General features: G+C 56.5%; 1 protein-coding gene across 1 annotated transcript in view; it reads right to left on the reverse strand.

Moving 5' to 3' along the window:
• KCNH2 (potassium voltage-gated channel subfamily H member 2) overlaps positions 1–14,804 on the reverse strand; it is a 32,013-nt gene extending 17,209 nt beyond the window's left edge. Inside the window, 2 exon segments of the mRNA XM_049642112.1 lie at positions 11,563–11,793; positions 14,550–14,804. Coding sequence (XP_049498069.1) covers positions 11,563–11,793; positions 14,550–14,625 — 307 coding nt within the window. The 5' untranslated portion in view covers positions 14,626–14,804.
• Positions 14,805–27,293: the final 12,489 nt, after the last annotated feature.

The following is a 27,293-nucleotide window of genomic DNA, read 5'->3' on the forward strand; positions in this document are numbered from 1 at the left end:
GGAGAGTCCACGGCTCAGCTGCCTCCAGGGCTGGCACTGCACACACAGAAGGGCGCCTCACCCTCCCCTAGACCCACTCCTACCTACCCCCGGACCCTGCACTTCTCTCCTCCCCCCGCTTCCGACCTTGCCCTGCCCCCAGGGCAGCTCCCCCTGGAGCAGAGGCTGACTTGGGCCCAGAGCCGGGCCAGGCTGCAGTTCCGTGGAAAGCCACTCTGTGGCAGGCACGGCCAACTCTCCCGAGGCCACCAGCGCGGAGCGCTCCGGGAAGGGACAGCCTGGAGGGGAGCAGCAGGAACCCCACACTGCCCACAGAAAGGCTCTGAGGTTCCCTAGTGCCAAGGAGGGGGGGTTGCAGGCTGTGCGGTCAGCTGGCCTTTGCTCACTGCTCCAGGATGACCTTGGGCAAATAACCTACCCTCCTGGAGCCTCAGGGTGCTCATGGGTAAGGGGGGGCGGGGATCACGCCCACCCCGCAGGGCTTGAGGGATGAATGAATATCCCATTCACCACCACCACACCACCACCCCCCCCACACAACCCCCAGCCCCAGCTGAAGATACTTGACAGCTGGGTGTCCAGCCTTTGCCTACCTCCCGGAGCTCGGGGCACCCTGGGCCCTGTGGGGATGGACACAATGAAAGCGGAGGCCACGGCTGATTAATAGCCATACACTGACAGGTTCCTCTGTGCCTCGGATCCTAATAGCCAACAGAGGTCATGCAGCTGATGGCAGGTCACTAAGGAGGGGAGAAGGGACAGGCAGGGGGAGGGGTCCTGGGGGAGAATCAGGCCTGAACACATTCCAAGTTCAGCAGGTACAGCCCCTCCCGACCCCCTGCTGTCTTCCACCAGAACACATCGCCCGGCCCACTTTCATCTGGTGCCAACCACACCCAGCCGCGCAGCCAGAGGCAGGGTCCCTGCCCGGCACCCCAACCCAGCCAGGGACCTGGGACCCCACCCACAGTCTCAAACTGCATCTCCCACCTCTGGGCACCCCTGGCCTTGGCTGGGCTCCAGGCAGAAGCCATACTCAGCTTCAACAGGGACAGGCCTTATCTTTCGGGGCAGCCCCCAGCAGGCAGAGAAAGGAAGGGCTGAGGTGACCCGGAGTGTCCTTGGGCAAGCCCCTCAGGTCAGAGTCCCCAGATGCTCATCCGTAAATGAGATGTCATCACTGCTCCTTTGAACATGTCTCTTCATTCCCCCACGAACATTCACTGAGCACCCACATGATGTACTGGGGGCACTGTGCACAGGACAGGCCTGGCACCTGGCCTCACTGAGCCAAGGAGTCAAAAGGACCCCATTTCAGAGCCCAGCGTGAGGTGGAGGAGGAGAGAGTAACGCAGGCTGAGGGAAGAGCCTACAGGGCTGAGCTGACCTGCCCCAGTCAGCTGGAGAACTGGGCAATTGCTGTGTGGCTGCAGGCAGGCCACCCACCTCTCTGGACTTCGGTCTCCCTGTAAGTACTGCAGGGACAAGTGATTCCTGCCCTGGGTGCCAGATGAAATGACAGATGGCCTTGTGGAAGCATCCAGAGCTCTAACGAGGCAGGGTGCCGGGTCCCTGCAGGGAAGGTGACCTCGGGGAGGCAGCCATCCTCACCCGGATCACCTCCCTGCCTGGCTCTCGGCAGGAGGAGCTGGGCCCAAAGTCACACTGAGGGCAGGAGGCTGGGGCTCCAGTCCTCCCTGTCCGCCCCCAGGCAGAGAGGCTGTCTCTGTCGGCGGCAGCCCAGGGCTGTGCAGTGTCAGGTTATATTTAGCCTGGTGGCGGCGACAGGAAGGTGCAGCAGGAACTGCTCCTGGCCAGGGGCCACCGTGTCGCTAACACCGCTCTCATGGGCAGCTGGGGTCCCAGGGAAGGCCAGGGATATTGCAGGCTCAGGGGACAGAATAGGGAACCCTGAGAGGTCAGCCAGTGAGTGTGTGTGTGTGGGGGGGGGGGGTCCTCTGCCCCTGACTCCCTCCAGGAGCTGAGCAATGCAGAATGACCGCTGTAGGGCAGGAGCTGGGAAGCCATGATCCGGCCCCCGACTCACTCAGAAAGACCATCTCCCATCTCCAGACAGACGCCTCCACCAGCCTGACACCTTCCCAGGGATTTATAGGGTCATTTATAGGGCCCTCTGGGGCCCTCTGTGCTGCGAGCCAGACTACCACCCCTCCCCCGCAAACCCACTGCACGGCCAGCCTGTGCCACCTTTCCCCAGGGACAATGCAACAGCCTCAGGAGAAGAGTTCTTTCTAGACAAGCCCTGGGTCCAAGCCCCATCCACCTCCAGGGACACAGCCACGTGTCTATGTAATCTGGGAGCCACGACCTTGCCCTGCCCCCAGGAGCCTTGGGAAGGTGAAACAAGGCCATGTTCACGTGGGGAAGGCTGCTCTCCAGTTCCGTTCTCATTCCCCTCCTCCAAGCTTTCCCTTCCCCCTCCTACTTCCTGGAGTCTGCCCCCCCTTGGAATCCTCCGGAATCCCTGATCCCAACCACCTCAGACCTTTCAGCCCGCCCTCCCGGGTGGGCCTCCCAGCCTGCCGGGTCCCGGGTGCTCCCTCAGAGCCCCTTCAGGGCACCCCAGCTTCGCCTGGTTCTCCAACTCCACAGCCCCCACCCCTCCTCCTGCCAGCTCCTGCCATCCCTCCAGGACCCGCAGGACTCCCCTCTACAAAGATGTTACTGACTGCTCCATCTGGCCCATGTGATATGTCTCTTTGAGAATTTCTAACACTATATCCCTAATGTAGGAGGTAATTGTGCACTGGCTTCTGGGGTGAGCTTCCTTCTTTCCCCCCTACCCAAGCTGGAGCCCTGAGGCCAGGGCTGGGCTGGTTTCACAGGAAGTCCTGGGCAAGCAGGTATCCAAGGACTGGTCGTCAGGGTGGTGACCTGCACTTAGGTGGGTGCAGACAGGGCCATCCCCCCTCCCATCTAAACTCCCTTTCAGATCCCGGGGGGCCAACTGGCCTTTCATGATAGAATTTGCCCATTTCAAAACCGTGCTGAGTCGAGACAGTTGTTGGAACCACCATGAGAATCAAGGTGTCTTTTCTTGAAGTGCTATTAAATCTAATCAACAGCGTGGAACATAAAGGCCGGCAGCCCAGGAACCAGGGCAGGGGACCAGAGCAAGAGCCACAAAGGCACGGAGTTTCTGAGCCTCAGACCCCTACCAGTGCTCTTTCCTGTGACTCCCGCACAGCCTGCCGCTGGGCAGCGAGGGCAAACAGCCACAGTCCACCAGGAAACAACCTGGGGTCCCTACCTGCCTCCAACTGTCTGCAAGCCCCAGAACTACATGCCCACCTTAGCTCCCAGCATACCCCAGAGAGCCAGGGGATGCCTTGAGAACACCCACCCCAATTCCAGCACTCTCATCGATCGCCCAGGCGGCCACAGCTTCTCAATCATTAAAGCAAGAGCTGTATTCCCTCCAGGACTCTCCCCGTTCACAGGACGCTGGGACGCTCCAAAGAACAAATGCAGGTACAAATGCAGACACCCGTGAAGCCTCCTGAGGAGTCAGATGGACCTCTGACCATCAAAACACATGGCAATGACCCAAACAAAGACATAGAAAACTGGCATTGTCTGCAGATGATAGGATCATCTCCCCACAGAACCAACAAAATCAACAGAGAAACAATTAGAACTAATAAGAGAGCAAGCTCAATGAGGCTGCCAGATGCAAGGTCAGCCCCAAAATGGACAGTATTTCTCTCCGCCAGCACAAAACTATTAGAACAGGTAGTCAAAAACAAGGTCTCTTTCGTAATAGCAACAAAAACTATAAAGTAACTAGGAATTGATCAAAAATGCACAAGACCTCTGTGGGGAGGCAGGGGCGGGGGGGGTGGTACTTAAAACTAATCAAGAGTACAGAAACAATCTGATAAATGGAGAGATAGTCCAGCCTCTCGGATGGGACGGATATTATACAGATGTCAATTCTCCCCCAAATTGATCTGCAAAACTAATCTAATTCCAGTCAAGATTCTAGTATGGGTTTTCTTTCCAGGAACTCGAGAAACTTTCTCTAAAGTTCATAAAGAAGAGAGGTCCACAAATACCTGAGTCAATCTTTAAAAAGAAGAAGAAAGACGGAATATGCGCCTTTCCAGATACTAAGACATACTAAATGCCACAGTTGTTTTAGTGTGGTTTTGATGCAAGAAGAGACAAATAAATGTTTGGAACAGAACAGGGAGCTCCAAGACAGACCCATGGATAGATGGGAAATTAGCTTACGATCAAGGTGGCCCCGCGAATGCTGGAAAAGAACAGGCTGTTTACTAGGTGTGTGGGGAAAATTGGCTCACTACACGGAAAAAAATATAACTTGATCCCCACTTGACACCACAGAGGGAGGCTCAGGATGGATGAAAGCCAACCGAGAGAGGTAAAACAATTAAATTAATAGAAGAAAATGGAGCCCTCTGCAACCTCAGGGTGGTGAACAATTTCTTAAACAAAACTTCAAAAGCACAAACAAAGCTAAAAGTCAGTTAATTTGTATCAACACAAAGTGTCTTTGTCGGATAAAGTTGAGAGATAATTGAACGGGAGAAGATACTTGCAATATCTCCATCCAACAGGAATGAATGTCTGGAACCCATATATTGAATATTTAACTGTAAGCATGTGTATTTCTAGAATACCCAAGCAACTCCTGCAAAAGACAGTAGCTTCATGAGAAAAGTGAGCAAAGATGGGCGCCTGGGTGGCTCAGTTGGTTGAGCATCCTACTTCAGTCATGATCTGAAGGTTCTTGGATTCGAGCCCCGCATCGGGCTCTGTGCTGACAGCTTGGAGCCTGGAGCCTGCTTTGGATTCTGTGTCTTTCTCTCTGCCCCTCCCCCGCTTGTGCTCCGTGTCTCTCTCTCTCTCTCTCTCTCTCACTCTCTCTCTCTCTCTCTGCCTCTCTCTCTCTCTCTCAAAAATAAATAAACATTAAAAAAAAGAGAGAGAAAGAAAGAAAAGTGAGCAAGGATATGAACAGGCAACTCACAGGCAAATCGACACAAAACGCAATGGAGCCTAAGACATGCCAGGACTCACACAATATCAAACAAATGCAAATTTAAGGCAGCCAGTTATCACTTTCACCTATTAGGTTGGCAAAAATTATAAACGTGGATGACGCCAAGTGTGGCAGAGATATGAGGGACTAGAAATCTGGTACCCTGTTTAGGCAAGTGGTGATGGGGGTAGCTATGCTGGGGTACAGTCTGACAGTGCTTAGTTGAATTAAGTGTCCACAAACCTTGTGATCCAGCAATCCCACCCCTGCAGATACATCCCAAAGACATCCTCACCCGAGTCCAGAAGGGACCATGGCTGAGGATGTTCACTGCAGCATTATTTATGCGGGAAATCTGGATATGGCTGCCCAGGAGGGCAGGCAGGTAAACTGAGGTGGGTACACACCACAAAATACAAAGCTACAGACTAGATGCTAAGTAGCAACCTGGATGGACGGAAAGGCATACTCCTGTGCAAGTCAAGTGAACACCAGAATATAATATATAGCACATATCATTTACATAAATTAAGCCTGTGTGTATCCAGACAAAATACACATTTTGCAAGAACATATGCAAGCAACACATTCACAGTAAGTACATCTGAATGGTTGCCTAAGGGGAGGGTAATGGGGCTGGAGAGTGAGATAAAAAGGAAAATGAAATGAAAGAGAAAGAAAAAAAAAAAAGAAACATGAACACAAATACGGTTTCAGTGATTTGAGGGAGAGGCAGAAGCCTGGGGAAGGAGGGGGAGAGGCGAGCAGGGGTTGCGAGCAGGGCACAAGGCAAGGAGGGGAGCACCGTAGGGGACAGAGATGTTGAGGCCCTGGGTCAGCTCACTTCCCCTGGCTGGCCAGGACCTGGGGACACATGGCCGATGGCCAAGCAGGTGCAAGTCTAGCTGAGCCAGAAATTGTTCCAAGTCATTGACTCCGAGTATAGGGCTTCTACAATACAGCACACTGCCCAGCCCTTCATTCATTCATTCATTCATTCCTTCATGCATTTGTACCGAGCTCCAGTGTGGACTAGACACAGATACCACAGAGGACAAAACAGACAGGCTACTCTCTGCCTTCGTGGAGCTTATGATCTAGCGGGGGAGGTCAGACACGGCAATCTCGTCCAGAACTGGGAAGGAGGGAGAATATGGGCCAAGGAGAAGACACTTCTTGTCTGGTAGACAGATGACCAAACCAGAGAGAGGCCTGTGTGAGGCCACCCACAGTCCATAGCATGGAGAGCTTTATGGCCCCTAGATTAAAGCCTGCAGGGGATTTTGGGGGACAGCGGTTCATCCAGAGCCTCCCCCATTCTTTTTTTTTTTTTAAGTTTATGTACCTATTTTGAGAGAAAGAGGGTGGGGAGGGACAGAGAGAGAGAGAGAGAGAGGGCAGAAGAGAATCCCAAGCAGGCTCCATGCTATCAGCACAGAGCCCGATGCGGGGCTCAATCCCACGAACCGTGAGACCATGACCTGGGCTGAGATCGAGAGTCAGACGCCTAACTGACTGAGCCACCCAGGTGCCCCGAGTCTCCCATTCTCGTCTCGTGTCCCAGGTGTCCCACCACGACCACCTCTTCTAGCCCTGCTCCCATATCAGGGAGGAAAGTTTCTGTCAAAGTCAATCGCACTAAGGGACTGATATTTCCACATTCCCCCCTACATGCAGGGGCAGGTGATGAGAAAGAACATGTTTTTCAAAAGCAAGGCTCATTCTCCACCCAAGCAAAACTTTCCCTAGTGGAGGCATCTGGGGCATCCTCAGAGGGGATATTTAAGTGCAAAAGGGCTTTCTTGGAACCTCTCAAGTCACATCGCCCTGGAAGCCACCTCTAGGCAGCAAAGAGGCTGAGTCTCACCCCATCTCACACACCCATGCCGGCCCTCCTGATGCCCACAGCCCCCCTCCCTGGAGCCCAAGGCCACCGTCAAACTCTGCTCTCATTGTGGACGAAGGCTCTGCACAAATATTTACATAGCTCCTCTCCGGGGGCTACAGCAGACACAACACAGAGGAGCCGCCCTCCCAACACTCTCCAGACCCCAGAGCAGGCCAGAAGTGGCTGACACCCTCAGTCTTGGCAGGCTACCTCACCCCTGGGTGGTGCTGGGACAGGAAGCTCCCAAGCAGGCCAGGGCACCCTACTCTAGCTCAGGAATGACCCTTCCCTAGCGGCCTTGCAGAAGAAATGCTGGCTGGGGGCAGCAGGGCCCCCCAGGCCCCTGGGCCCTGCTCCTGGCTACCGTGCAGGGGCACGTGCACGTGCTCTCACACTCCACGTATCCAAGCCACCCAGGCCCTGACTGGAGGCCCAAGGTGGAGGGAGCCCCCGTGAGTCTTCCACCCTTGAGACAGGTGCTGCCTGTGTCTAAACTCATTCCTCCAGAAATCGCTCTGGTGTGCTCCCATCTCAGGGACACAGGACACACCTGGACCCCCACCTCTGTCTCACCTGCCTGCCTGGCCTCAGTATACCCAGGGGCTCCTTCACCAGCAGCCCAGCTGATGAGGGTCTGGGCGCCTGAGGATCACGACCTGGACAGGGGCACAGGAGGTGGGCGTCTGAGCTTGGGCAGAGCTCGGCCACGATGGAAAAGGGAGGAGTCTCAGAGTGTCACAGTGAGGAGTCTGATCAGGGGACAAGGAGGAAACGGGGAAATGGCCCGGTATATATGGCGGGTTGCTGGGGCCCGAAGTGTCTGCCCAAGCACCTGAGACGCTGTAGTCTGAGTCTGGGAACCACACAGCAGTGGGTGTGAGGCCACCACTGGGGCTCTGGCTCCCCGTGGGCACTAGGGACACTGGGGAGCATGCTGGCCCCATGGTCCCCACCCCTCTCCCAGCCCATAGCTCAGCTGTTGCAGTGGGGGCCCTCTGACCCTGTCGCCATGGCAACCAGCCTGCAGCTGGAGTGGAGAAGCCGACTGACTCTTCTCTAGAGACACCCCCGTCCCCCACCCACGCACAGGCCCCCGGGGACACAGGGACGTGGAGACCAGGCCAGAACAGGCAGAGGTATGGGGAGCCAGAGAGAGAGACTTCCAGATAGATCCCAGAGGGGCAGAGGAAGAGAGGTGAGGAGGAAGGCTCAGGGGTGCTGTAGGGAGGGAAGAAGGGAGACAGGTGTAAGGAGGAGGAGATAAAGACCAAGGGGACAGGAGTCGGCAGGGAGGCCACCTTGGAAGAGAAGAGGAGCAGAGTCCCTGGGCAGAGGCTGAACTCGGTGGGAGGCGGGGCGCAGACAGATGAAAACAGAGAGCAGAGAACAAAAGGGACAGAGAGCAGGGGGCCTCCCTGAGGCCTGGCAGAGGACAGAGCAAGTGAGGAAGAGCCGCCAAAGGACCCACCACCCACCCCTCCAACTGTGGAGGGACACAGGTGTGCATCAGCAGCACCTGCCACCAAGACGTGGCCCCAAGGCCCCCCAGGCTGCTACTGCCTGCCGGCCCCAAGCTGCCGGCTCTACTCCCAGGTCCGTCTTAATCCTGGGCTTCGTGTTAAGGGGCACGGACACAGGGCCGGCGAGCCCTGGCACCTCGTGCCTCTCCCTCCAGTCCGCACCCACCCCCCGCCCCAAGTCTGGCCTCCCCACCTCCCAGCAGTCCCAGCACCTAAATAATGGGGCTGTCTGGCTCCAGGCCCTGACACTGCACAGAGCTAGGCTTGAGGCACCGACACAGCACAGCTGTCCACAGTGGCGCCTGCCAGCAAAAGGCCCCGCCTCCTTCCCAGCCACCCACCTCCCTGGAGCTGAAGCCCGGGGACCCACTCTCCGGTGGCTGGCCCAGGCAGAGACCCAGAAAAGGGCCTGGACAGAAGCGAGTGGCGGCACTGCCCTTCCTCACCTCTGCCTCCCTATTCATACACATACACGGCATACACGGCACGGGGCAGGCCACAGGCATTTGCCTGAGGGACTAAGCATTTCAAGGCAGAGAGAAGGGAGGCAGAGGAGATCTGTCTGCATCCTGGGCCTCAAGTGCCAGGACAAATGGGGACCCATAGGACCCGAGGGTCAAGGCCAGCCTGTTGGCCAACAGGAGAAACTAGGTGAGAGCAGACAAGAGGGCAGGCAGAGAGGACTGGCACACGATTTTCTGGATGGCATCCCCATTTGGAGAGTAGCGGGAGGGAGGAAAGAACGTGCACTTGGGCAGGGGCCTGGGTTCTAGTCCCACTTCATCTGCTGGTTAACTAGTAACTGGACCTCTGCTTCTCAGCTTCTCCATCTGTAACTCAAGTGGGCTGGATGAAGTGATCCTCAAGGTCACCAAGATTTCCCGATAGCACCTCAGAAGAAGGGGTCCCATGGCCATCTTCTCCCAAAGGAGCCATCTTGGGACGAGAGGGAGAGCCAGTTCCCCGAGCACCATGGGGAAGATGGAAGCACCCAGGCCCCTGTTGCCAAGGGGCTGCGTGAGCACCTTACCCTGGAAGCAGAAACAGGCTCAAGGCAGGAACCAAGTTCTCAAGCTACCTAATTTCTGGTGTTAGACCTGATCCCAGGACTTACGTATCAACATTCTTTTCATCACACCAATGGTTTGCAAACTTTCAGAATCAAATTGTACACAAAGTCACGTGCAGGATACAGATATGCCTGTACCTATGTGGGGCCATTTTTTTTTTTAACAATTTTTTTTTTCAACGTTTGGGAAATTAAGAAATTGCATTTTAATTTTTTGGGACAGAGAGAGACAGAGCATGAACGGGGGAGGGGCAGAGAGAGGGAGACACAGAATCGGAAACAGGCTCCAGGCTCCGAGCCATCAGCCCAGAGCCTGACGCGGGGCTCGAACTCACGGACCGCGAGATCGTGACCTGGCTGAAGTCGGACGCTTAACCGACTGCGCCACCCAGGCGCCCCTATGTGGGGCCATTTTTAATAGGTGACAGCAAAGCAGGACGGGTCGGGCTCGGATCAGACAGACAGAGCTCCGTTCCCAGCTCTGCCACTTTCTAGCTGTGCGACTTTGGTGCAATTTCTTAATTTCCCTGAACTTCAGTTTCCTCATCCATAAAATGGAGATGCAAATGGTGTCTACCTCCCAGGGCTGTTGTGAAGATTCCATGAGATAAGCTAAGTGAAGCATTTAGCCCAGCGTCCAGCACATAGAAGCCACCCACCAATGCGTGCTAGCACTAGATGGCCCGGCAGATAGAAAAACAGATCTGCTCTGATTCAGGTTCTGGGGAGACTTCAGTGGAAAAACAGAAGGCTTCAGAGTTTGCATCTACTCTCCTGGCCCCTGCCTCCCAGCCAGAACCCCATTTTCTATAAGCAAACTCCCTTCCACAGGACCCCAGTGAGAGTGCCCCTTCTAACGCGGTCCAGTGATCTCACAGGCTGTGCACGCCTGCAAAAGCGGGGCCATCGAGAGATGCAAGGCAGCTTCGCTAGACTGAGCATGCAGGGGATATTCCAGGGACAGCGCCAGGTGCACACAGGACCGCTGGCTCACTCTGCCTACCCACAGGGGAAAGCGGAGAGTGCTATCTACAGCAGGTAAGCTCCCATCTGGCAGTAACCTCATCTGTCTTGTTCACTGAGCTATCTACAGGACCCTAGCACTGCACCTGGCCCACAGGGGTTCAGTAAATGCTCATCAGATACACACTAGTGAGTAGCAGAGTTTGGGCATCCATGGCCAGTCCAGTGGCACCTTCTGGAGCCACCTCCCCAGCCCTCCAATACCTGCAGGCCTGCCAAAGCCCTGTTTCACTGCCCTCCTTGAGCAGAGCCCAGCCCACCAGGGCAGGCACAGTGCGAGAGCAGCCCCGCCCAGGGTTCTGTTTATCCACTGTCCGGAAGCCCAGAGCAGCTGGGCTGGGAGGCGGTGGCTGAGCAGAGACACCTGGCGAAGGAAGGGGTGATGGGTGATGGGCGGGCACTCAAACCATGAGACAAAGGGAAGGGAGGTTGTGGGGAGAGACACGCACCTCCTGCCAGGTGCAGCCTAAGTACAGGAGAGAGAGGAGCAGGAGAAGGACAGCAGAGAGCCAGAGTCCTGCAGCCCCCCTGCCTCACCCTCAGTGACATCTCTCCAGACCAATCACCTGGCAGGGGCTGCCCTAGGGGAGCTAGAGGCCTGGGCCGGAAGTCAGTGCCCAGCCACCAACCTGACCTTCTGTCAACTCCTTCCACTCACCTGCCATCCCGGCCCCGTCAAACTCCAGCCCACCTACCTCAACCTGCCCACGTTAGCCCAGGGAAAGAAGAAACCAAAGGCGCCATACCCACAGCCAAACAGCCCCTTGGTCACCCCGAAAACCATCCCGCCAGAATGAATGAGGTGAAGAGACCCACTCCGTCCGGCAACCCCAATGCCCAGCCGGCGCCTGCCACCTGACCCACAGCAGTGGCCCCAGTTAGGGGGTCACACACCGCAGGGCACTCGCCGGGTCTCCCGCCACGCTCTGGCCTCGCCCGATCCAGCCGTCCCTACCCCCACCCCAGTCCCTCGCGGCCCCGCCCCCTAGTCGCGACCACGCCCCCTCGTCGCGGCCCCGCCCCGGCCCGCGCCTACCATCCTTCCGGTAGAAGGCGATCTCCACTTTGCGCTCCTCCGCGCCCAGCAGGGCCTGCGCGATCTGCGCGGCCGCGCGGCGCTGCGTGCGCGGCCCGTGCAGGAAGTCGCAGGTGCAGGGCCGCTGCATCACCTCGGCCCGCGAGTAGCCACACAGCTCGCAGAAGCCGTCGTTGCAGTAGATGACGGCGCAGTTCTCCACCCGAGCGTTGGCGATGATGAACTTGCGGCCTGGGGGGGCGGGGATGAGCAGGCACGTGAGCAGGGACCCCTGCCTCGGGGGCTCCCAGCCCTTCCGCGCATTCTCCTGTCACACACAGCCACCCGCTGGGGGACTCCCCGCTCCAGGCAGCACAGCGGCGACTGGGGTCCCTAGCAGGGGGCGAATGCAGCTGTGTGGCCCGACACAGGTGCCTCCGCCGGCCCTGCCCGGCGACGCGCCCCCTCCCCCGCCCGGCCCGCGGGCTGGCTGCATGGCTTCCCCCGGGCAGGCTGCCAGCGGCCCCCCGCCCCCTCCGCGCCCGGGGCCGAGGCCAGCCTGGGCGGGTGTCAGCAACGCGTGTCAGCAGCCGCGGCGGAGGGATAAACACTGGGCCTGGAGAGGGAGCCTGGGAAGGGCCAGAGATGGCGGCTAGCCTTCCCTTTGCATCAGGTCGTCCCGCTTCTCTTCCTGACCTCTGCTCTCTAGACTGGGGGCGGGGGTTGGGGGGGGGGCGCACACTGGGCACTCCTTACCCCGGGGATCCTTAGGATATCACTCCCCCAAGTACCTGGGGACCCTACCAGGTCAGTACTTCCCGGGACTTACGCGCCCCTTAAGGGCAGTCAGGGGCTGGACAGTGGGCACTCTAAAGGGGACGAGGGAAGTACCACGTGAACACCTACGATGCCCTCTCTCATTTAATACTCTGACAACCCCATAAGATAGGCATCATTAGCTTTGTTTTATAGGTGAAGAAACTGAGGCTCAAAAGAAGTTCAGAGCCATGCCCACATCTTGCAGCTTGTAAAAGAGCTAGCTTTTGAACTTAGGTCTGACAGAAGAAGGAATAAAAGGAGGGTCACAGGCAGAAGCCCAAGGTCATAGGGAGCAAGGAAAGGGACCTGAGGCTTCAATCCCGGAAAATACCGGGAGCCAGGGATGGACCTGAGACAGTGGCCCGCTTGTAAGAAGACAGACCCAGGGAAGGGAGGCCTTCTTCAGTTTGACCCCGTCAAGATGAGGTGCCCCAATGGACCCATTTCAGCTGGACGTGGGTCACCCGCTCCACACCTGCCCCCAGGGCCTAGCTGGCAGGTGAGCAGCAGGCAGGCGGCAGACCCAGCTGGTGCCAGGGAAGATACTCCGGGATAAGAGCTTTTTATAAACACAGAAGTTTCCGGCCACTTTGGCCTTTAATGCTGGGGCTTTGGGTAGCAGTTGGAACTCTGCCCCCTCGCCTTCCAGCAGGCACAGCCCTCTCAGTCTGCAGCTCTGGGCAATCCCATGGACAAGGCCCAGGCTGCTGCAGCAAGGGCTCCCTGACACAGGCTGCCTAAAGCCATCCCTTATCCTGTCTCCGGGAAGTTAGTTTTTGAAGTTGGGTCATCTTTAGGTCAGTTCACCAGGCCTCCACAACTCCCAGGCAGCCATCAGGAGTCAGGGTTCCTTGTCACACGAAAAGACCCCTGACTTGGCCTCCACCTCCACCTAACCCCAAGGCAGTCCAGAGTGCCAGCCACACACACCAGCTTTGGAGAAGAGAAACCAGCTCCCAGGCCCAGAGAGAGAAGAGCGAGTTTCTTCGAAGGCAGGCCCTACCCCCACCCCTTCCGAGCTCCTGGAATACACCACAGAAGGGATCTGAAAGGCTCCTTTGGCCACCCCCTCCTTTCCAGATGTGGAAACTGATATTCGGAGAAGGAAGAGTCACTCAAGGTCACGTGGCAGTCAGTGGCAGAGGTGGGGCCAGAAGCTGAGCCCCCAGATCCTAGCCCAGGTTCTTTCCATGCAGACACAGCCTCCGGGAGCTTTTGAAAAGGAAAGACCCCACCTTGTGGCCCTCCACCGTGTCAGTCTCCTCCCCCTCAGGATCATCTTGTTCCTGGGCTTCAGACAATGCTGCCCGTCAAACTGATCCCTCCCTCCCCCACCACAGTTACAAGCACACGTTGTCCTGTGCTCACAGGGTCATGGGCAAGGAATGTCACCCGCTCCCTGCTCCCAGGGCCCTTGGCAGTCACACCCACCATGGCACATGCAGCCTTGGAGAGAGACGCACACATGCTGGGAAGATAAAACACCCACACCAGAACATTCACCTAGCCTGGGACACTTCTGGAAGCCTCCCCTACGGGACCAGGCTTAGGGGTGCTGTAGTCCCCATAAAGGGGCTCAGGGCAGGAAAATCAACAATATGGGGGCACTGCATTGAGCCTGTTAGACCCTTAGAGCCCAGTCTCAGGCCATGACACCCTGTCACCTGGGAGCCCACAGTTTGCAGCTCTGTCCAAAATACCTCCCCACTGCCCAAGCAGGGCCGAACTCATGGGTCACACACACACCCCAGGAGCAGGTTAGGCACTGACTCTAAGTGCTTGGCTCTCAGTCTCTCAAAAACACAGTCAAGACGGCTGAGACACAGTACTTAGTGTCTCACAGTTTGGACCATACATGTTCTGTCCCTGCCCCCACACAGCCCCATCCACATCCAGGCACCGGAGTTAGGGATACCTGCACACTTGAGATGTCACACACACTCCGGATCCTGGAAGCCTGAGCTGAGCCTCCAGCCCTGCGCCCCAATACAGCCCCCTTGGCTCCAAACCCACGGCCCCCAGCACCAAGCCTTGCCCTCGAGACCCCTGGCCAGCGCCTTGAGGCCACCAGCCCCCATTGACTCGCACCAGCCCGAAGCACACGGCCGGGGCACGCCCCTCCATTCACACTCGGGAGCGCTCGGCCCGCCCCCCGAGCCCCCCCCCCCCCCGCCCCCTCCCCCACTCACTCTGGCCCTCAAACTTGCGGATGATGGTGTCCAGGAAGGTGTTCTGCGGCGCGACATGGCCCCTCCGCACCGGCATCCTGAGCCCATGGGCGGGCCGGGCGGGCCCCCACCCACCCCGGCCCGGCCCGGCCCGACACAGGCTTCGGGTGGCCCGGCCCGGCCGTGATCCCCGCACCCCGCGGCCAAGCAGACCACGGGCGGGGCCGGGACTCGGTTGCGGGCGCGGGGTCCCCGCTCGGCTCCCGGCTCCTGACCGCGGGCCGGGCCTGGAGCCGCCTGAGCTCGGGCCGCCCGGCCGCCCGCACACCTGTCTGCCGGCCCCCTCCGAGCCACGGGCCCCGCTCCGCCACGTCCCCGCGCTGCGCTCCGCCCGCCCGAGCGCCGGGCTCCCGGCTCCCGCCCGCCGCGCCGACAGCCGCTCCGGCGCCCGCGGCTCCGGCTGCGCCTGCGGCTCGGCCCGGCGGCGGAAGGGTTAACGCGGCGCGCGCCCCTCGGGCTCCGGCCCCCGCCTCCCGGCCCCCTCCCGCCCGCCGCGCGCCCGCAGCACCGCCCTCTTCCCCCCCCCCCCCCCCCCCCCCCCCCCCCCCCTCCCCTTGGCCGGGGCGCCGCCAGGGCCCCCCCCCCCCCACACCCCGCGCGCCCGCCCTTCCCATTGGCTGAGCAGCGTCAAGGACTCCCCCCACCCCAGCCCCTAGCTCAGCCCAGGAGCCCCCGGGACTCGCGCGCCCCAAAGAGGGGGAAGGGGCCCCTAGGTAGGGGAACAGTGAGGGTAGGTGTGATGACCGGCCTTCAGACGGCCAGGGAGGGGCCTGGGGATTCCACCCCCGACCCCCGGACTGGAAGGACTGAGAAACCTGACTTGGAGAGGTCTGGCCCCTTATGCCCTTGTCGCCCACCACTCCAAGCACAGGCTGGATACACACAACAAGCGCCCAAAGCCCGCTGTAGGTGACACGGGCGAGGCCTGGGCCCTGGGAGGATGAGCCCAGGGTCAGGGGAGGCACAGGAAACGTGAAGGGCAAGATGATCTGCAGGCCCCGGGTGGGACGCGATTTGGAATAAGGGTGGGTGAGATTTAGGAGGGGCACGCACCCAGAGCAACCCCCCAACACAAACACACACACACACACACACACACACGCGCGCGCGCGCGCGCGCGCGCGCGCGTACACACACACACGGCCCTCTCTGGGGTTATTCGGGGCTCTCCTGAACAGAGAGGTAGAAAGGTACATTTTGACACGGCCTCCTAGCTGAGGGATCAAAGATAGGCCCCTGAGCGCGAGTTTCCAGCCTGGGGATCCCCTTGTGCGAGTGGCCCTCCCTCCCTCTGCAGCGCGGGCCAGCCTTGCAGGCCCAATCCGCGGCGGGCTCGGGGCCCTGCGGCGCTGCGGCGGCCCAGCCCCTCGGAAAACCCTGGCCTAGCCGCAGGCCCCTCCCCCCCGGGCCAGCTGGCTCACTCCAGCTGCAGCTCCCTTATTTAGGCAAGGAGGCCCGAGGATGCTCAAGGGCAGGCAGGGTGTCTGCCCGCCGCCTGCCCACCGCCTGCCTGGGTCTCAGTGAGGGTCTCTGGGGCACGGTGTCCCCGGTCTTCGCAGCCAGGCGGGGCCCTGCGAAGGCCAGGGCAGGGAGGCCGAGTGTTGACAGCTGAGCTGGCCGGTGGGGAGGAGTCGCCAGCTGAGCGGCCAGCCTCGGGTCCCCTCCCCTGCAGCCCAGATCTGAGGCTCCGCTAGATGGATGGGGCCATGTGGGGGCCCCTGAGGGCTTGCAGCTGCCTCTGTCCTTGGAGCAAGGGGGTGGGTCTTGTCACCGGGGAGAACCATCATGGGATGTAGGGGGAGGGGAGGAACAAAGGGCAAAGAAGGAAGCGGAGTCTGGAAGGAGAAAGGCCCAGAGGAAGAGGTCTTGGTGAGACCACCCTACCCAGACTCGCACCTTCCACCCAGGAGCAAAAAAGATGCACACACCGGGGCCAGATGGGGCCACTGGCCAGCAGATGACACCTCTTTTTTATTTGCTGGTGGGTGGGCAGTGACTCAGGGAGGCAGCCAGTGGGAGAGAAGGAGGTGGCTCCACCAGCTGATGCTAAAAAAGACCAGAGGCTCTTGCCTGTACAGTCATTCCTTCGGCCCTCTCCACCTCCGGCAGCTTCCTCGCTCGCACTCCAAGACGCCTGGGGCCTTCCTTAGCACAACTCCCCTTCTTTTGTGACCTGGTGTCAGGCACAACAGCCCATCTGGGTACTACTGCCCAGCCCCTCCTCCACACCACCACCACCACTACCTACCCCCTGCCTCCCCGACACTGGGTTGCCTGCCCTAAGTCCAGGCTGATTCAAGTTGGAGCTGGGTGGCTTCCCCTCCAGACTGGGGGGGGTTGAGAGAGTCAGGAAGGGTTCGCAGTGTGGACAGGCACCAGGAGAGAGGATATGGAGGAGGACATCTGCGGCGTTCCCTTCTCTCCAGAACCAAGGCCGAAGGGAAGGGAGCTGGTCACTTGGCCTGGCCAGCTGTTCCTGCTGCGGTACCCGTGTTCCCGGGACAGGCCTGTGCTCTCATCCCGGGACAGGCCTGGGTTGAGAGGGACAGGGTCAGAGGGACCCTTGATCCTCCCAAAAGAGAAAAGACCAGGCACAGAGTAGCCTTCCTCCTGGGCACAGATACAGGTGTGAAGAGAGCTGTTCCCTCAGGCTAAGGAGAGGCAAATCTCTCTCTCTCTCTCTCTCTCTCTCTCTCTCTCTCTCTCTCTCTCTGTCTCTCTCTCTCTCAGAAGTCAAGCAGAATGCAGGTTTCTGACTTCCTGGAGGTTGAGAGGAGAGTCTGAAGGCAGTCCCACTAAGCCACCCCCACAGCCAAGGATGGGGATGAGGAAGGGGAGCTGTGAAACGGGGGTGAGGTGTCTCCAAAGACATCCTTCTTGGGGCCACAGGTACCAGGCATGTAGAGGTATAGGGCAACAGAGAAGCTGATGAAGATGCCTGCCCCACCTTCCCACCCTCATTACCCCCAGATTAAGGAGCAAGAGGAAAGTGCCCAACCTTAAAACCCAGAGTAACCAGAATCTACCCATCCTACTTTGGGCTCACAGAGCCATTTGCAAAGAGGTTCCAGGGAAGACCTCTTCCCGAAATCTGCCTGTGACTGAGGGAAGGCAGAGGCTGTATTGACAGTGGGACACATAGGCTCCTCCCAGCTCCCAGAAAGAGACAATTTAGGGAGAAAAGTCTATGGAGAAAACATCCTGCCCATCCCACTTTGAGCTCCTGCTCAGTTTGAGGGAGTCAAGCCAGGGCATCCTGGAACGAGACAAGAAATTGAAGTCTGTGCTTGCTGGTGGACCCCCAAGGAGCAGGCCAAGCAAGACAAAGACAAAATAGGACCCAAGAGAGCAAGTGATAATCACAGGGGACTGGGAAGCAGTTCCAGTCAGATGGGCGCAGGCAAGACAGCTTAGGAAGAAATGATTCCTCAGAACCCCCCCCCCCGGGGGGGGGGGGGCGTGCAGGGAAGAACACAGCGAGGTCCCTCGCTGTGCAAGGGGAAGTTCAGGCTGCATTGTGTGGTCTTATTTTTCTGTGGAACTGAGTCCTGAGAAACGGGATTTTTCAGATATGAACTGGGGTTGGAGGGGAGTAAGGTCAAAGAAGCCCCTCCAGAACTGGGGCTCAGGGCTTGCTGAAAGCAAGGAAGGAAGGGAAGGGAGAGTCAAAGGAGGGGAGGGAGGGCAACCCACCTCAGCCCCATAGCAAAGGAGCAAAGGAGCCAGAGCTCCCTCCAGTCACTGCCATCTACAAATCCCCCTGTCAACCCCGCCCCATAATCGAGGTCTCCCACCAACCTGCTACCAGCTGCCGGTGGGACTTTTCCACTGCCATGGGGATATCAAAAGAAGCAAGGAGGGTGCTGGACACTAGGATTTGGGAAACCTGACTGCTGATTCTGGTTCTACCAATCACATCCATACATGTCCACTGGGGGCTTCTGACATTCTGGGCCCTAGGTGCCAGACACTGTTGGGGGGGGGGGGGGGGGGGGGACAGAAGGGATAAGCCAGGATCCCTCATCCAGGTAGTCACAGTCTACTGAGGCTTGAGAAAGGCAGAGGGCAGAAAGAAACAGTGCAGTCTGCGTTAAGTGCTGTGGGATTACAAGGAGGTGTGTTCACCTTCAACTGGGGGAGTCTGGGAGGGAGGACCCTGCAACGGAAGGAGGTTTCAGAGCAGGTCTTTGAAGATTGAGATGGGGCAGGGCAGGAGCACTGCAGGTGGAAGAGACAACAATGAGCAAAGGCATCGAGACTGGAGAATAAAGATTAGGTCTGGGGACAAAACAGTTTGGCGTGGTGTCATTGGAGCATTAGACGAGCGCCGTTAGCACTAGACTGAGGAGTCTGGATGTTATTCTATGTGCACAAGAACAATGATGGCAGCTGAAATGTATGGCCCACAAATATAGAAATCATATTTGTCTTTGTATAGATCCTAGCATATAGTCAGTATCTGATAAAGGTCTGTTGAATTAATGAAACGTGTATAACAGTTTGGAGAAACTGAGGCAAACATGAGGCGTTTCAATTACTTATTGCTGCCTAAGAGCCATCCCAAACTCCAGGACTTAAATCAATGACAGTGTTTATTTTGTCCATGTCTCTGCCATTTGGGCAGGTTCAGCCAGGACCACTTGGTCTGCGCCACTCATATCGGGACTAAAAAGCTCATTTGCTCACATTTGGTGGATGATGCTGGCTGTCAGCCAGGGTTGGGGCCAGAACACCTAAAAGCCTTTCCTTGTGGCTGCCTGGCTTCCTCACACCATGATGGCTGGGTTGAAGGGTAAGTGTCCCAAGAGCGGTTCAGGCAACAGTTGTACCACCTTTAATAACGTAGCCTCAAAAGTCACATAAAAGAACTTCTGCCATAATCATGGCTCATCAAAGAGAGGAAAAAGACCCGCACTTCTCAATGGAGGAGTGTGACTGACATATTATAAGAAAAACATGTGCGATGGTATCTATTGGCAACACCATCTTGAAAAAATATAACCCTCCCCAGCAAGGTACGCAGTAGTCCAGGGGAGGGATGTCAAAGACTTGAACCAGGTCAGAGGTGATGGAAAGAGGCCTGTTTGCTGTGTAACTTTAGGAGGATCACTAAATCTCACTTTCCTTACCTGTAAAATGAGGAGACCAAACAAGCTGATCTCTGAGATCCTTTCCAGCCCCAACAGTGAGTGATTCCCTTAATTCTACACAACTGCACTCCCCACCCATCAACAATTCCTTTATTTTCCCCCAGCACCCAACTCCAGCTCCACCTCCTGCCTTTGCTTTCTGATCCAAGCTCCCTTGAGTCCAATGATGACCCCACAGATAGCACCCTGGTCCATCCTACGTATTTATTTCAAACCAAAAATAAGTGCAGTGGGGGACCCACAAGGGTAGGTGAGAAGACCCTCAAACCCATCAGTCTCCCACTGCACCCTGCTGTGTCCTCATCACTGTAGGGTCTCTTGAAAACAAATAGACCTATGGTACAGACTCCACCTGCAAGGAGTTCATAATCTAACTGGGGAGAACTAATGAGCATGAATGTCATGAAAACAATCTGGTGTGACACTGTATTTCAGAGGGGATTTCAGAGGAGGGAGGGCTCTGACTGTGTTAGAGCACCAGGAGGACTCCCTCGGAAGGCTGGGTCCTCCTGGGCGGGCAGGGTTTTCTTGGGTACCCAGAGGGAGGGAGTGAACATTTTCATTAAGCAAAATTCCAATAGGAGTCAGATGTGGAGTCCTCCCACCGATCTACTTACTCCCAAATGACAAAGAGGGGAGGTCAGCTTAAATTTCCTCTGCCTGAGAACCTAATAGCCATCTGTATTTTTTATTTAGGGATGGAGCTCAGCCTCCTCAGACACAAGAAGGGGCTTAAGTAAGGCTCCAGAACTTATCAAATAGTAGAAGCTCCAGAATTATGATATAGGAGGCACTGATGGGGAGAGAGAATCTGATTATAAAGAGGGCACTAAGATACTGGTCTAGAGGCTTAAATTTGCATGTATTCCTTTAAAATAATTATTTGCTAAGTACCTATTATGTACCTGACACTGTTCTAGGATATAATTGTTGTTGTTTTAAAGTTTATTTATTTTGAGAGAGAGAGAGAGAGAGAGAGCAGGAGAGGGGCAGAGAGAGAGAGAGAATCTCAAGCAGGCTTGGACCTGTCAGTGCAAGCCCAACGCAGGGCTCAAACTCACGAACGATGAGATCATGCTGAGCCGAAATCAAGAGTTGGACGCTTAACCAACTGAGCCACCCAGGCATCTCGTTGTTGTTTTTAAATAATGCCCTCAGAGTTTGCAGAACCAGTGCACTGTTTGACATAGTTGGGGGGTTATTTTTGGGTGTTCTGAAGGACTAAAAAATATTAAGGAGCATATCACGCTTTGATGCCACCCTGCCAGGGAAGCTGGCCTGGCAAGAGATCCCAAGCTCTCTTGGCTGCACAGGTCCAGCTGGGCGGGAGCTCTGTCTCTGTCCAAGGTGCTGAAAGCCTTCCATGCCAGATTCAGCAGGAAACCAGGGAGGGCAGCTCAGGTGAGCAAAAGAGGGGCCCTTCTACGGACACAGTGAATATGACAGTCACCCCAAACCATGAAAATGCTTCAGTAACTGGCCAGTAGTTCCAGGAGGCAGCATACGGTGAAGCAAGAGCTGGCTTTGCCAATTGGTGCTAAGAAGCACCACTTCCGGTCTCACTTACGTATGTCCAGAAAGTGCCTTCCTCCCTCATCTCCACCCAAGTCATCAAGGAAAACATATGAATCCTCCCCTGAACTTTACATTTGAAATTCCTTGGCTTTCCCTTGGGGTTTGTGTTGCTTTATGAAATATTAGAGCCAGAAGGGAACACTTTCATATTTTAGATGAGAAAACAGATTCAGAGCAGTGCAGATTCTTTCTCAGGAATGTGCCACAAGTTAGAAACAGAGCTGTACAAGAAGCAGCTCTCCTGGTTCTTAGTTAAGTGATTTCCCACCCCCGACACCAGACCAGGTCAGGGATTATACACCACATATAACAGGAACTGAAAGAAATCAAGAATTCAAGATGTCTTTGTGTGGGTGGGAGGGTGTGCATTGGGGCGTATGTGTATGAGAGAGACAGACAGACAGAGAAGATACAAGACCCAAACAACTCTAGATACAGAGGTGGCTTTGTCAGTTCTTCATAACTATTCCCTGTTCATTCTGCCAATCTCATCAGGCAGAATCCAGAGCCCACCCCAGCTTGGGTGGGAGAATGAGCATGAGAATGCTAACCCCAAACTAACTCCACATCCTGAAGGGTAGCTACCTCATCCCATGAGTCATCAACCAACATGAAGGACTAGAAAAGAGAACTCAGGTCCCACCAGGTCTTCCACTCCATCATCTCCCCAGTTCATGTGCCCCATGCTGTGAGAAAGCCCTAGAGAAATGCAGAACATACAACCCAGTCCCTGGATCTTGAAAAGTTTGCAATTAGTTGGGAAGAAAACATGCTTACATGTGAATAGATTATATATTACAGGAACTAAATACAATTAATGGCATCCAACAAGAGAACTCACATGGTCCTAGATCCCATGTGGCAAGAAGTGGTACAAACAACGAATGCTTTGACTTCAGAGTAAGGAGATATGGTTTTAAGGCTAGAAAGGGAAGGGAAGGGAAGGCTTTACAAAGCAGGGGTTAGGGAGAATTTGTCTGAGGGCTCAGGACACCTCATAACTGTCCCTCTGGGTAATTAGCAGTCCAGAGTGGGGCCCTGTTGTAGGAAGATAGAGCTGATAAGGGTGTGAAGGTGATAGCAGAGGCCGATTATGCACGGGGGCCCCAAACGTCCAGCAGGAGAGGATTCAGTTTTTCTCCCCTGAAAAAGAAAGGGATCAGGTGCTCCCTCTTCTGGATGCTCAGGGCAGAACAATATCTAAATTAGGATCCTCCAGGAACTGAGGTTGGCCAGTTCCTACAGCAGCCTAGGCTGGAATTTAGGAAGCCAGACAACAGAATGGGAACCCCAAGAAAGGACTGGATCATCATCAACAGCAGGAATGTCTAGTTCTATAATCATTGGGAGTCAAGGGGCTTATAATCCAGTTGGGAGGGCAGGAAGACAACATAATGTCTAAAGAAAGGAGTATCAGGGTTTGGGATCAGGGTCTCTGTATTTCACAAATCAGGCTACAGGATCCATAAGCTTCTCGTCTCATCCTGGGTTGGAGAGAGGGCCTGGTCCCTCCCTAGAGCACCTTAGAGGCAGGGAGAAGGGGTTCCGCCTAGCCAATCCTCGTGATGGTTGCTACGGAATTTCCATGCTGGGCACACTTGATGTTCAAAGCCACAGTTCCCAAGAGACCCAGCACCACAGCAACCACACCAGGAAACTGGGCCAGGCTGAAGGATTGGAGGAGACAGAGAGGAGGAGGGTGGGGGCAAGGGGGCAGGCCTGTCAGACCAGTCCCTGACAACTGTGGCCTCCTATGTGGAGGCCCTATGGCCTGAATCAGGGGCCCCCATGATCGTCATTCAGCATTCCTCAGCTTGACCCTTAAAAACTCTTCATTTTCACTCTGGATCCCAGGAACAAAAGGCAATTTCAAGTCCCCGTGGATGTGAAAACATTCATATTCATCTTGATGTTCTTAGTCCAAATTAGCGTTGAAGGGGCAAGGACCAGAAGAGGAGGCAGGTCAAGGAGGAAGTTCCAGGAAACACTTGCCCAAGGGCACATGCATATGTGTGTTTACACATATACACACATACACATACATATACACACTCACGTACATACACACTCCTGCTTACACACATGTACACACACACAAACACACACACACAATCTTTTCAGGTCTGTGGTTCAGAAGAAACTGTCTAAACTTCAGAGAGAATCAAAGCCTGGAGATACCCAGGTTTCCCTCACAAAGATAGTGCCAACTCCCCAGGAGCTCCCAAAAGCTGACCGTCACGGGTCACTCCCAGAGTAAGGTCTTAAGAGTCTCAAAGGTCTCTCCACCCCCTGACTTTCCTATTAGTCTGAAAGCCAAGAGACAGAAGAGTATCCAGAACAGGGTCAATGTGCCCTAGGGAGCCCACCTGTGCAACTGAGGCAGCATCTACAAGCGTCTACGAAGGGAGGCCCCAAACTCCTTCCCCCAACTCTCACAGCTGCTAGAATTGCCTCCTCTCTCAGGAGCCCTGGCACCTGATGTTCATGCCCCCAGTTGTGCTAAACGTGGCTCCCTGCACCTTCAGTTCCCCATACTGGGATGGCCTGTGCAGAAGCAGGGAGGTTTCCCAAGAGAAGACACCCCTGTTCTCCCTGGGTGGGCTGGTCACAGAGCCGTCATCAGGAACCTCAGGGCTTTATGCAAACAAACCACTTCAAGGTTCCAGAAGATTGATGTGGACGCGCACCCCAGATGGGCCCAGAGGTGTGTGCCCCTGGCCCTTGCTCATCCTGGGTATCATAGACCAGGCGTGCCTGAGTCCAGGCGTTTTCTCCAACCTCTTCTCTTCAGCTCTCTGCTGCCCTCATGTGGCTCCCTCAAGAAGGGCTGGGGCGGCACGATGGCTCCACAGTGCCAGCACAGGAGCCCCCTTTAGACAGGCAACATCTCCCACTGCCCGAGCCCTAAACACCCCAGACCCGGCCCAAAGCCCCTCCGCCAAGCATCCAGCCTCCACCGTATCATCTGGAAGCTGAGCAAACCTCTCTGCTCCCAACCCAGCCAGCATGTGTTACATCAAACGGAGGCTCCTGGCCGAAGAAGGGTGCTCCCCTCCCTCTGCTGGGTTGCCCCCCTTCCCTTCCCTTCCCTCCTTTCCCCTCTGTTCCCCACCCAGGCCTTGCCAGCAGGCAGGAAGGAAGCTGCTCATAGTGGGGAGGGTGGGGCATTTCCAGCTCACACTGAACAACTCCAGGTCGGGCTATAAAGAGTCAGGGCCTTCCGCTCCCGTCACCCGCCGCCCTCAACACCCCCCAGAGCCCTACACACCCCCCCTCAAGGCCAGAGCCTTCCCTCCCCCAAGGTCAGGGCATCCCATCTCAAGCCCTGCCCCGTGCTCTGCTCTGAAGGGAAGGCAAGAACAAGGTTTGCATCTTTCTCAGGGAGCAGGAGGAGCCACAGGCCTGGCTACCTACCTAAGAAGGGTCTGTCACCTGCACGGACCAGGGCAGATGGGGGTGGGGCCTGGACCAGCCTTCCCAATGGCAGAAAACACAGCCACTGCCAGGGACCCAGGGGTTGGGCTCCCAAACGGATTCTCTTCAAAGACCTTCCAGCTTAAAGTCCCACAATCCAAAATTAAAAACTTTCCTATCAGTGGAACTTCAAGTCTGCAGGTCTTGAAATTTTTGTCATTTCAGAAATTACTCTTTAAAATGCACCTGCTAATAAGAGCAATGGTCCACTGAGCCGCATAAGCCTTAATGCCCTAGCAGGGATGACTGACAAAGAGCAAAGTGGAAAAAGGCATGACTGGGCAGGGCCCTGAGGAGGGAAGAGAAAGTCCCCAGCCCACAGGTGGAAAATTTGGGAAGGCCAGAGTCCCTCACTGGAAGTTAGGACCCACAGGCCAGTACTGGCCACAGCCCCAGGAAGAGTGGGAGAGGAAAAACTTCCCTGTGGTGAAAGATAAAGCTTTTCTCTGTCTTTCCTTTGACGCTTTCTCTTCTTCCTAAAACCTCTGCCATGGCTCCCTCTGCCCAGATCAACGTCAATATAGCCATCAGCGCCACCGCGCCTCGTGACCAGAAAATGCTCCTCCTTGGGACCCATCACCTTTCACAAGACTGACGTTTTATTTCGGTTCATCCAAACCTGTCCCGCCTCAGCCGACCCCTTTCTCGGTGGCCCCTCTCCCCTGCCTCCGGAACACAGCTTCCAGTCTCTAGATGGCTGCACATGCTCACAGCTAAACAACCAATGTTCGTGAAGCATATACCTGGTACAGTGTACTCAGGCCCAACAGGATCCCTGATGAGAAGAACTTGACCTGGGTCTTCCGGAGCACGCACGTTCATGGGGGAGAGAAGTCAAAGACAGACAGCAAAGCTGCCCAAGAGCCACCCCTGGGAGGAACCAGAGCAAGAGATATTCCCAGGGCCTGGAGGCAGGGGAGACAAACAGTGGCCTGGGGGGTGGGGCAGCATAGAGAGAGGGGTTGCTGAGGGAGGCCTCACAGAGGAAACACACTGGGGCTGTGTGGTGGTCAGGTCCTTCAGGAAGTACGCCAAGAAGGAGCTAGAAGCCAAAGACATCCATTGGGAGTCATGTCTGTGAAAGATAAAGGGAAGGCAATGGAAGCTTCCAGAACAAGATGCAGGTCTGATATCTGTGAATGGAGAGAAGGAACAAGGATTAGCCAGGAAGAGGCTCAGACCACAGTGAGCTCTGGGAGGCTCTCTGCCAGGCCAGCAGGGGCTCTGCATAGTGAAGACCCCGCAGAATGGGAAGCAGAAGTGGAAAGGGGCCTGAATCCACCTCCTGCCTTGCTGGGAGAAGGGGGCGAGTGGGGTGGCGGCTCGGGCTCCGGGGCCCTCGGGGGCGGGTCTGGATTGGGCTTGGACCTTGTGCGTCTGCCTCCCACTTGCCCCTTTGCAAGAGAGCGGGAGCAAACCCTCCAGGTGTTCAGGAGCTGAGGCCACTTTGTGTTTACAAGGTCCCCTCACCCACCTCCCCCCAGGCTGGCAGACCCTACCTTCCTGGTGTGACCCCAGAGCTCACGGTACAGCCTGTTCCTTCCGGCTGATCCGCCTGCCCGGCCCCCACCCAGGCCCACCCCAACCTTACCCTCCACTGCTTTTCAGAGGAGCCCAGCCAACACAAATCTCCGTGTTTGTTTGTCTGCCTGTCTGCCTCTCCCAGTCTCTGCCTCTCCCAGTCTCTCACCTTCCGTTTCTTTCTCACAGCTTCTGTGAGTCTCTGTGGTCTCAAATCCACGAGGCTCTGACCCCTAGACCAGAGTACCCCAGCTCAAACCCTCTCTCTAGCCCCCCCGCCAACCCCGTGGCTTAGAACTACAAACCCCAGTTTGCACGACGGCCCGAGGTGCCTGAAGAGGGCTGCTGTGCACCTCCTGCACCCTGGGTATTGTAGTTTCCCCGTCCCTGCACTCTTGCGAGATCTTCCCGGTGGGCAGGCCCTGCCTCAGCACTGACCGCTGGGCCTATCCGCTGACCTACCACCCCCGGGGAAGCGTGCGTCACTGGATGACAGGGTGGGGGTGGAGGCCCTGGATGGCAGCTTCCTGCTCTTTTGTGTCCCCCATTTGAGTCATGGGGGGCGGGGGTTCCAGGAAATTGGGGCTGGGAGGGGAAGGGATACCCTAATGCCAGACTCAAGGACAAAGGGTCGCTGAATCCTTGTTGAGCCTGTATCCCCAAGAAGCCAAAGGCACTCAAAGGTGGGGGTCCAGGAGGGCTTAGCTGTAGACAGAGCGGGGAAGGAGAGCACCCGGAGGGACCCTAGGGGTGCCCGTGGTCACTAGGAGTCCGGGAATCGTCCCCTGCTACTGACACAGCATTCGCCTCCCACCCAAGTCCTCGGGGCAAAGCCAGCAAGGGCAAGGGCCAAGTCCTCCACTCTGGCCAGACAACACTGACAGGCCTCTCTGACCCTCTGGTTGTCCACCCTGCCGACTCCTCCCCTAACCCCTACCCCCTCCCTCACTCCCACCCTGCCCCAGGGCTCCAAGAACACCTGGCT

The sequence above is a fragment of the Panthera uncia genome, chromosome A2 (genome assembly GCF_023721935.1).
Source record: "Panthera uncia isolate 11264 chromosome A2, Puncia_PCG_1.0, whole genome shotgun sequence".
NCBI classification, from domain to species: Eukaryota; Metazoa; Chordata; class Mammalia; order Carnivora; family Felidae; genus Panthera; species Panthera uncia.